Raw genomic sequence first — 10,823 nt, 5'->3', positions numbered from 1 at the left:
TTTACAAACATTATATTTATCTTATTTAAACTAAACTAGATACCCAGTGGCTTAAAGATTTCGGCCATTAAGGCCGATATACACGGAGGAATATTCACAAAGAATATTCATTTTTTAAATATTCTTTTAAAATTCTGCTAATATTTTTTTCATAAATACACGTAAATATATTAAAACGATATTGTAACACCTGCCTCAAACATATACACGGAAGATTATTACAGTCAGAGTGCAACTATGGATAACTTCAAGGAAGAAACTGCTTTTCCCATTGCTACTTGCAATAGCGTTATTAAAAATATTAAAAGAAAAACACATCGTAAAAAACACAGTTTGGGTTAAGGAATGGTTAAGAAGACTAAAGTAACACATATCCATAAACGAATGTGTGATAAACAGTTCCTACTTGAGCTGTTTATCAGAGTTCATACTTGTTGTCTGTGCAGAGATATATAATACGTTGAGAGAAATCTACTTAATAGTTCTAAGTAACAGGGAAAAGTGGGAAGAGTACGAACATGAAACAAGGTGACGCTGGTAGTTTCCATATTACTTTGGTGCAGCTGACGGCGAACATGTTGCTATTATCCATCCAGCTGACAGCGGATCAGATTTTTTTAACTACAAAGGTTTTTTTATAGTGTTGTTGGCGCTTGTAGATTATGAGTTTGGATTACAATTGTTTGCCATAACGCTGTGTTTACTACAACTTTACTCAACAACGACCAAAGTTTCTTTCACAGCTTTAAAATAAAGTATTGTTACTTGGGTAATAAAACAATGTGTTGCACTGTAAGTCTGATTAACACGGCAAATTTTAATGTTTCATTTGAAAATGCATTGCGTGCTCACATTAAAATTTAATGTATTTGAAAATAAGTTGAAAGTACATAACCGCCAGTTTCACGCTAAACGATTATCAAATGTACAGTCCTAAAATTAATAGTAGCAAAAATTATTAATTTTAATAATATATTCTTTTATATTAAAAAAGCTACATGAAATGTTAATCTCTATCAATTACCGGGTTTATTTATCCTCTTTGCTATCCTCTCAGTCGACGCGAGGAATTTCTGATCAACTGCCGTATAAGCCTTTGTTGCGCTAGTCTAGATACGCTATTCAACAGCGCATCCAGGCTTCGGGTGGTTATCTCAGGCTGGCTCCTCAGCTTATTTTAAAGGTTCAACTAGAAGGTCGATCAACTATAAGGCAAAACTAAATTTCAGAGCAAATTATTTTTTTTCTTGACTTTGTATATAATTTCATACCTGGTCCTATGTGCTTCAAAGAGTTTTTCTGTACCTTATGTTCTAAAAACCCCTATGGCTTTTTTTTCAGCAGAAACGTCAGGAGCGACTACAAGGAAAGGTAACTGTCATCTCTCAATGATTAGCTAGTGAGCTGTATATAACCGTGTTTTTTTTGTTGCAGCTAGCGCTTTTAATTTCGTTGATTTGGCCGAAAATAAACAGAATTGCGTAGTTTTATTAACTTTATATTGATTGCGCAAATTGGCAACAGGGATAAACATATGATAGCGACAGTAATCAAGAATTTTATTAGTGCTTTCTTCCAGCATTTCTTTTTAGAGGAGGGGAGCGTGCGTAGTCTTTTCTCTTAAATTATAACAAAAAATCTTTTCTATCTACAGTATTCTCTCCAATTAATGGACACTCTAAAAGGTGGACACCCCTGATTAGCGCACACTTTGTCCATGCACCGGTTATTTTCTGGTCAAAGTCTCATAAAAAACTTTCTAATTAGCGGACACTCAATTATCGGACACTCTGATTAGCGGACAATTTTTTGCACGAAATGGCAACTATAGGTTGTTTCTCTCCAATTAGCGGACAGTTCAAAAAATTAGGGAGCAGCATACAAAAATAATAAAAATCGAATAATTTTAAAACATTTATTTTAAACACTTCAAAACTTTACAAGAATTATCGGCTTTTACACCCTCAATTTTCTTCGCAAACCGGTTAATCAACTTTTGTTGTCCATAAAACTTACATATAACTGGTATATCTAGACCATATCAAACTCTACGATTAACCCTCTTTCCACAAACCTCAGCTAATCGCATATCAAATCAGATTTTAATAGAAGAAAGAACTTCTTTATCCTCACTTAAAGACAGACTTGAAATTATTCGAGTCAGGAACTTAAAACAACAATCTTTTGAATTTTTTTTCTCTAAGTAAAGTTTTTTTAAAAAGACTTTTTCGTTCATTTAGTTGATATTACATTGCAAAACTTTTCAAAAGGCGGACACCTCTAACTAGCGGACACTTTGTTCATACACCAACAATGTCCGCTAATTAGAGAGAATACTGTATTTAAAAATGCATTCGTTGTCAGAGTAAAAATGGCATATACATAGCAAGAAAAGAAAAATTAACATTAGACATCGATGTTTTAAATATTTAAAATATATATATTACAACAAAGAGAGTGTGTAAGATTTATTGCCTCTTTTTACCATAAATAAACGAAACATTTTTTTCTTTTCTAGAAGGACCGAGGCTCAGTAAATGTTGCATTGGTTTCATATATGGCCGTGGTTAATTTTAAAATACAAACCTCCTTGGCGGACATTCCTTAACGTGAACGCCTTTAATATCACAATACTTTACAATAGCCCTGGAATGGGCATGCTTGTAGCCAGAGTTCGTTAAATAAAACTTCAAAAATCTTTTTTCTATTATATTCAAGTAAACAAAAAGAGCAAAAGCAAAAGCCAAACTCAAACAACGTACATTAAATATGTCTGAATCTCAATGGAACGTCTGTAAGGTGGCTTAACACCAAATAACCTATATCGCAGAGGATTGTCCTTTCTAAATTTAATTGATGAGGATATCATAGTAGGCGACAGTTGCTGTGGGCGTTGCTATGCACTTATATTTGCTGTTGGTTGGAAAAAGTGCCAGATTGCGCAATAAAAACCGAAATTAGTCACAAGTACTACTTACCACGGTATTCTAAGGTAAATTTGCTGTCAGAAAACAAGTAAAAGACAATTCTTGAAATTTAGACATTATTTGCTGGTGAACCACCTTAAATTTGATGAATCGAACAAAAACAGCGTAACGAATCAATGTTGTTTTCTGATTGTTTTCTTTTCTTTATGACTTGCATTTGATAACGCCAACAATACCAAAGCACTTTGCCTGCTTGGTATGAAGTTATCAATAAAAGTAGAAATAACATTGTATTGCTCTTCTACAGTTCTTGTTCAAAATTTTCGGAAGGAAAATATAAACTATAATATGGACTACAAGCATATCCGAAAAAGTTTTGTCTTTACGTACAAATATACATGTGTGGGAATGTAGCTTTAAAACAAAATTACAGAGTTATCACAAGCATTCTGAATAGACCTATTTAGCTGTGGACACACAGCTTCTAGTTTCGACTGAAAGCTCGAACAAAATCCTGATCTTCTTTTGTTTTTATCAACCTGAAGCTAGCCACAAAGTAGTAGGACTGTAGTATGACTACTGAAATATCGATATCGAAGAAAAGTAAAGAAATTTAAGCAAATCAGATCTCTACCTTATAAATAGCCGCACAAGCAGCTGATTTTACTGCATGTATCGTATAATTATCCTGTAATGGCTAACTAAATTTAAAGGCTAATTATCAGTTCACCCTGACAGGTCAAGTTATGGTTAAAAAGTATCTAATAGCATTTTTTCACTGATGTATAATGTATATAAATTATAATCTGCATGCAAAAAACTAGATTTTAATTTCAAAATCAAATTAAGATGCCTTCACTGAAAAATAAAGTTTGTAATAGGCTGGTTGGTCTACGGCTTATCGCATGCTTATTTTGCCTCGATTTGCGCAAAAGATCTTGGGAATATATGCAACACCGCATTACAATGGAACTAGTCTTAAATTGTTCAGATTTGTAGAAACTTTCTGCAGATCATGTCTTAAAGGGTGTTCTATTGGACTAGCCTTCAACCCATAAAACAACGGTTGACTATCGCAGATGTCTTTAGATTCTCGCCCATGATATATCTCCCTGTCATCCTTTTTCAGGCGTCCTTGCCACAAAATAACAATTCGGCTACCAGTTTAAATAAAATATGCATATTATAATTGAGCTCGCTGCTCAGTGACCAAAACAGGAGGGTTCTACAATTTCAGGGGCGGATCTAGGATTTTTTTATGGTTAGACAAATTTTGTTTTTTTTTCAATTTTTTTTACGAGATACCAGAAGACCAGAAAGAGGTTTTCGAGGTGGTAACAAGTGCTTTTCGGCTACTAAGGCTATATAATAATATAAAATACAAATAAAAGTTTTGATACATAATGCGATAACTACTCCCGTCTTTTTACTATCTTCCGACGTTTTGTATATGCCAGAATAATGTTTTTTATAAATTTGAGGTTAATCTAATAACCAGGCAAACAATTTTTCTTCTTTCTTCTTTCTTCTTCACTTGTATATAAGCAGAAACAGAAGTAATACCAATGGACGAATGAATCTAGCATTGAAATCAAAATAAATGATCAATTGTCAAACAACAAACCATGAAGTGAATGGAGCGCCACTCAACAGATACAATTATTTGCATCAAGACCAGTCAAAATGATAGGGTAAAAGGCTAAAGGTAAAAACAATCATAATAAAAAACACACAAAATTTAGGAAAAACAGAACTTAAGTAATTACGTAAATTGATTGTGAAATTTGGACCTTACTCTGGAGGTGCTTTGTTACAGTCAATTGCTTCCAGGAGAGGCCACAAAGGCAACTCGAGAATTAAAGTTACAGAAAACATTTTTGTCAAAAATAGGTAAGGTAAGTACATAAAAATGTAAGTATAATTTAGGCAATGATAAGGCATATACTAATATAAGTATAATTTAGGCAAAAGAATAGGTATGGTAAAATAAGAGGTACATATGTATATATAATAAAAGAAGTGTTCTACAATAACTTGAAGTAAGGTTTTATGAAGAAGGTAATAATGTAATTCACTTAAAGTTTAATCGTCTATTTTTCAATGAAAATTTCTCAATAACATCAGAAATATTAGGAATGATGTTTTGATGTACATGCATTAAGGCTAAGCCATTTAGTCTATCTGAGTCCATGGTTGTGCGAGTAAATGTTTTTAACCTCTTCATGGCTGAAAATGTCCTTTCACACTCGCAAGAAGTCACAGGTAAAGTGGCTAAAATTCTCAAGGCCACTTTTACATTTTCAAACCCAGTAAAATTGACAGATTTCAATGTGGAGGAAATGTTGTTAGGTATAGGCCCTTCATATGATTTCCAGTAAATTTCCCAAAGTTCCAATTCATGTTCGATAGATTGAACATTGGGCAAGTCTTCTAGATAGAATTGAAAGAAAGCATTGAACCTTTTTTTCCAATCTACATTTTCTTTGATAAGACTCAGCATTTTTTCTGGGAGAATAGCTAGCCCACTATAGCAAGACAATGCTTTTTCTTCAAACCTGCCAGTAAGTTCGGAATGTAAATGATCCAACATAGGTATTGTAATATTCCTTTTATAATGATCAGAAGGATTTTCTGATGGTGTGTTGGATCTAAAAAGTGTTATACCCGAGGTTCGAGGACTTGCCTCAGTAACATGTAGTTCCTTAGCAAGATCAGAAGCTTCTTTGTACCACTTTTCATGGTAGTAGTCAATGTTGTTTCTAACCATGGTAGTACGAGACTTGAGAGCATCTATCATGTGTATACCATCCATGATATCATTTGCTCTGCTTTGTAAAAGCTCAGTTACTTGTAAAGTCATCAAAAAAATATTTTTAGTGATCATAAATGTAGCCATGAAATCAAATGAGGTTAGGACTTTTAAAAAAGGAAGAGCTTTAGAGGATGTGTCAGCATTACAAACATGATTTAAATTTAAATTCATTTCATCTAATGTGTTTACAATAGCTACATAAAGGTCATTAAATACCTCCATACCTTTAATTCTCTCAACCCACCTTGTTGCACAAACATTAAATAATTTATATTTTGTAGCTGATGGACAGTGTTCCTTGATATTACGTTCTAAAATCAACCGCCTAGTTTCAGAGTAATTAAAAAAAAATGAAATGTCTCTAATCTGTCCCATAACATTCTCAACTGCTTGAATGCCACAGGTTTTACAGATTGCTAAATTTAATCGATGGCTATGGCAATGCGTATACAAGGCTTTTCGGTTTATGCGTAGGATTCTTGCTGCCAAACCATTTCTAAAACCTGCCACTGAACCTGCACCATCGTAACCTTGACCTCTACAATCCATTATATTTAGCTGAAGATCTTCTGCGAGACATTTTAGGACAATTTTACATAAACCATCACCTGACAAACCTTCCCCACAATGAACCAGTCTTAAAAATTCTTCCCTAACATCACAATTTTGGTCAACAAACCTTATACAAAGAGAAAATTGCTCTTTGCATGAACTGTCCATGCATTCATCACCAAGAATAGAAAAAAATTTACTGCCTTTTATTTCAAGAACAATTTTTTCAGTGATGACTTCACCAATACAATTAATCAACTCATTCTGAGCTGTTTTTGAAATGTAGGTAGCATTTTTTGCACTGTTGTCAAGAGTTTCTTTGAAAACAGGGTTTGCACGAGCTCTATAATTTAAAATTTCTATGAAATTACCTACTCCCCCAGATGAGTAACTGCCTACTTCAGGATGATAACTGCTATCATCTCTATGACCTCTTAAAGGGATATTTAGTCTTCCACACAACAAAATTGTATCGATGATTGGCTCAAGTTTGGCTTTATTTTCAGAAATCTGTTTACTTATTTGCTGATCAACAAGTTCAGAAATTGGTTTGCTTTTACCAGAATGCTGGCTCAAATATGTTGTAAACAGTGAAAATGTTGCCTGGTGAAGACTTTTTACAGAGCTAGATGTTTTTTCATGGTTTTTGAACAACGTTGTAGCACAACGTTTTGCATTAACAGGCTGTGTTACCAGATTTCTTATGTTTTTTAACAAATTAGGAAACTTATTTCCAAAAAGAACACATGGCAAACAGTAACCACCATCATAAGCAGGTGAATAACAAAGCCAGGTGTATTGTTTTAACCAATCAAATTTAAAGGAACGACCATCTTTAACAGGAAATTTATAGTTATTATCAGGGATGAAAACTTCGTTTATTAATTTAATTATTTCTGAATATTCCATGTTTTGAACTTTATTCATATACGAAGCTATATCGTTGGCTAAGGTTATTTCGGTTGACACAGAAATAATAGAACTTATTGCACCTCCAGAGGATTGCTTAGTTACAGGACTAATACTAGTCACTGATTTAACAGTAGAACTTGATGACATTGGAATATTTTTTGTTTTGGTTGACATATTGACAGCAGGAAATGTTACTGTAGGTCTGTCAGAAGCAATACCTAGGTCATTCATGCCATGTCTATTTACCCAGAAAGGCAATTTTGACTGCTTATTTTTTTTAATCACAGGTTTTGGCAATGGTTGCTTGATTTTTCTTTTTGGATGTACACCACATAATAGAGGCACAAAATGATTATGTTTAAATTCAATTTGTGTCGGTAAAGTACCACAATAACAAAGTAAAATGTGAAGACTTGTAGAAGAAACTGCAGAATCTCTAGGTTCAATATTTTGACTGTAAAGAAGTTTCAATTTTGCGTGACCACAGTCTGGATATAGTGTAATGATGTTCCTCGAAATTGCTGAGGACAGTGCAAGAACACAAACAAAACTACACCACTCAAAGTTTTTTATATTATGCATTGCCTCTACTTTAATTAAAGCATCAGCAGTTTTACCTGAATCTAAAGCAGCATGTGAAACTAAGAGACCACCTAAAATGTTTCTGAAATTGTTAAAATAAACTCCTTTGCCTTTCTCATATGCCGAAATTATAGTGGGATGCTTTATATAAAAGCCACTATTTAAATACAGTTCTAACGATGTCAAAGTTCTTAGTTTTCGAACAAGAGAGTTATCTCCACACAAAAACAAAGATACAGAGCTGTATAAACAGTTACCTGAGGCTTGTGACCTAAAGAAAGTAAAAGTTAAAAATTAAACAAAATTCCCAACTATCACACAAGCAGCTGCTGGCTAGCTATACTCCATACTAAACTTAACAAACTCATCAAAACATAAAACAAGATTACACTTGTCTCAGTTATCTTGTTTTTAAAAAAACAAAGTATTCATATGATCGAGGTTATTAATTGAAGCTTTTGTTTTGATAAGAAAGATTTAATAACACGTTTTGTAAGAACATCTGTGGAGGTGGGGGTTAATTATTTCATAACAATCAGTGCTGGTGCTTAATAACTTTTAATGTTTTTCACAAAGAGGTACCTAATACTCAAGACAGAAAAAGCTACAAAAATTATCTAGCTACTTACTTCAAAGCAATAAATTTGTCTTTAGCAAAGGTTGGAATAAAGGTTTCAGCAACTAGATCGCGAAAATACTTCTTTCCAACATTATTAATCCTCTCATTATCCGAAAAGGTAGCTGAATCCAGAATTTCCTTTTTTCAATTTTGCATACAACTCATTCAATTTATTCAAATCATTTGACTTGAAAGCTTCTTCAACAGTGTACTCCTGATCAAGGGAATCCATGTTGAAAAAGAAGGACACACCCTTGGCCGCACAGAGATTTATGTAAAACTTACCCGCGGTCGTTTTAGGCGTTTTTCTTCTCGGTTTTAGAATTCTATTCATTTGAAGTTGAAGACCCACGGACGTTTTAGGCGTTTTTTCTTCCGATTTAAGAATTCCATTCATTTGAAGTTGAAAACCCACGGACGTTTTAGGCGTTTTTTCTTCCACCCGTGATTTTCATTCATTTAAAACTTGGAAACCCACGGACGTTTTAGGCGAATCGGTATCTTGCCTAAAATCGCCCCGGGTTTACTTCTTATTGAATTTTTAAAAAAAAACAGTTCCTAACAACGCGCATCCAGGTTGGCGAAGCAAAGTTAGCACTACAAGACAAATTTACAAAAATATTTATTACTTTCACAAGTTATGCTATATGGCATATTTTCCTTTTTTTTGCCCAAGCTTAGGCTTAGGCAATTGCCTAGGCTGCCTAACCCTAGATCCGCCCCTGAATTTAGCCACCCTGTTTAATTTTTCCTCTGTAAAACAAGCACCAAGCATTAGTTATGCTACCTAAATTGCAAAGTCAACCTTTTGTTGCTTTAATGGGTTTCTTATCTTCCATGCTTTAAAGTGTTTTCTTGATGCTGTATATATTTTATTGACATAAACTAGCTCTTATGGAGGGGTTATGTTTTATTAAAACATACTTTTACTGGTACACCTTTTAACTTTTATTAGAAACCTTATTTACTTAAAAAAATGATGTAACTTTTTTATTTCATTATATTTTAGTCTAGGAAAAGTAATAAAAACGATTTTTAGTAATTAGTCTAGCATCACCTGTTGCAAATACTAGGCAAGCTAGGCTTGAGTTTTTTTTTTTGGCTTGCGACACGTCCATGATCAGAAATAGGCTTCGCTTATTCTTTAGCATTGTTATACCATTGTTTCCACAGCTTCATAGCTGCACAGCTATCTTGTTCCATATCTATTTAATGGGAAATCTGCATGTGAAAATGCAGAATAACATAAGAACGAGATTAGTTATGAGCAAATTTCGGAATGCTGGTTGTTTACATGCAAGTTTGGAGAATGTATCAATAAAATGTTGACTTTTGCAGGTTTTAACTGGAAGTGTCATATAATCGTTGTTAACACGTTTATAAAGAGGGTATTAGTAGTGGTAGTGTGACAAAAAAGTTAAGATATTGCAAATTTTAAGGGCGTATCTTTTGGTATATGTTAGCTAGCTAAACCTAAAACCTAGTCACATTTTTAGAATGATTTGAATACATTTTATTTTACTGTACTAAGTAAATTTAGAACAAAACTCAGTATACAGTTTACTAACGCTCAGTGGCACTTCATATCATTATGATTAAATTAGCTTGCTGGTAGCTAGTCAAAGTAGCCAGCTAAGCTATGCTTGACTGGTGCCAACAGAAGTACTCCAGAAACCTGAAGTACAAAAGAAAAGTAAAATTGAATTGAAAAGGCTGGGTTTTTTTAGAGCATTTTCACAAGTATTTTTTCCAGAGTTGTAGCTATAGCTTAGCTGCATGAGTAATTAACAAATCATATTTCAGCATTTGTTGCGTAAAAAAGAAATTAAAATTAATATTTTTAAACTATTGACTTTTGGGATTACGAAACGGTCGCACTCCCTCTGTCATTACTCTCTCTCTCTTACTGGCTGGCAATAATCGTATCAAACATTGTGATGGTTAACCTTATTACTTACAGTTTATAAGTAATATGAATTGAGAGAATAGAGCTTTTCCTCCGAACTTTTTTTCCGGGAAGAATATTTCTATCCTAAAACTATATATACTATCGCTGACGTTTTGCAGCTACTCTGGTTCTTATAATATCTAAATAAAAGACTTATTTACAAAATCGTTTCTACATGTTGAACGAAATATTTATGAAAATTTCGTATCTCTTAACAAAATTTCTGATTTGCACAACGCCATCAAAAACGCTCTCTAACATTGAATGGTTAATTATTGGTAATTTCAAAACAACTCCTGTTGTACTTTTTAAACGAACTGGCTACTTTATCCTATTATTAAAGAGCTGAAAGGGAGGCATAAACTAGATTCAGAAAAATGTTGCATGTTTTTTTTATTCATCTTCACGAAGATTACTGACTTGATTTCGCCTCCATAAATAGACATCTGTGGTGGTCATTTGTTGATAATG

At 33.4% G+C, this 10,823-nt stretch overlaps 2 protein-coding genes and 1 long non-coding RNA gene across 3 annotated transcripts in view; 1 reads left to right on the top strand and 2 right to left on the bottom strand.

The window, feature by feature from the left end:
* The window catches only part of LOC130629906 (probable global transcription activator SNF2L2), a 106,206-nt gene that overhangs the window by 38,019 nt on the left and 57,364 nt on the right, over positions 1–10,823 (top strand). The gene's annotated exons all lie outside the window — the stretch shown is intronic.
* LOC130629911 (uncharacterized) lies at positions 4,251–8,200 on the bottom strand. The gene is made up of 2 exons (XR_008982027.1): positions 8,043–8,200; positions 4,251–4,626 (listed from the first exon to the last, which is right to left on the bottom strand). It is a non-coding gene; the product is annotated as an uncharacterized LOC130629911 (long non-coding RNA).
* Positions 4,251–9,109, bottom strand: LOC130629907 (52 kDa repressor of the inhibitor of the protein kinase-like). Its single transcript, XM_057443283.1, has 2 exons — positions 8,415–9,109; positions 4,251–8,056 (listed from the first exon to the last, which is right to left on the bottom strand). The coding sequence occupies exon 2, from the start codon at positions 7,783–7,785 to the stop codon at positions 4,999–5,001; it is 2,787 nt and encodes a 928-aa protein (XP_057299266.1). The 5' UTR covers positions 7,786–8,056; positions 8,415–9,109; the 3' UTR covers positions 4,251–4,998.

This window comes from Hydractinia symbiolongicarpus, chromosome 2, assembly GCF_029227915.1.
Source record: "Hydractinia symbiolongicarpus strain clone_291-10 chromosome 2, HSymV2.1, whole genome shotgun sequence".
Lineage (NCBI taxonomy): Eukaryota > Metazoa > Cnidaria > Hydrozoa > Anthoathecata > Hydractiniidae > Hydractinia > Hydractinia symbiolongicarpus.
The sequence above is the reverse complement of the archived record's forward strand: the minus strand, read 5'-3'. Positions and strand labels throughout refer to the sequence as shown.

What these genes read in the sequence shown, in the direction of transcription:
- LOC130629907 (XM_057443283.1), bottom strand. Translation starts at nt 7,785, where the DNA reads ATGCATAATATAAAAAACTTTGAGTGGTGTAGTTTTGTTTGTGTTCTT.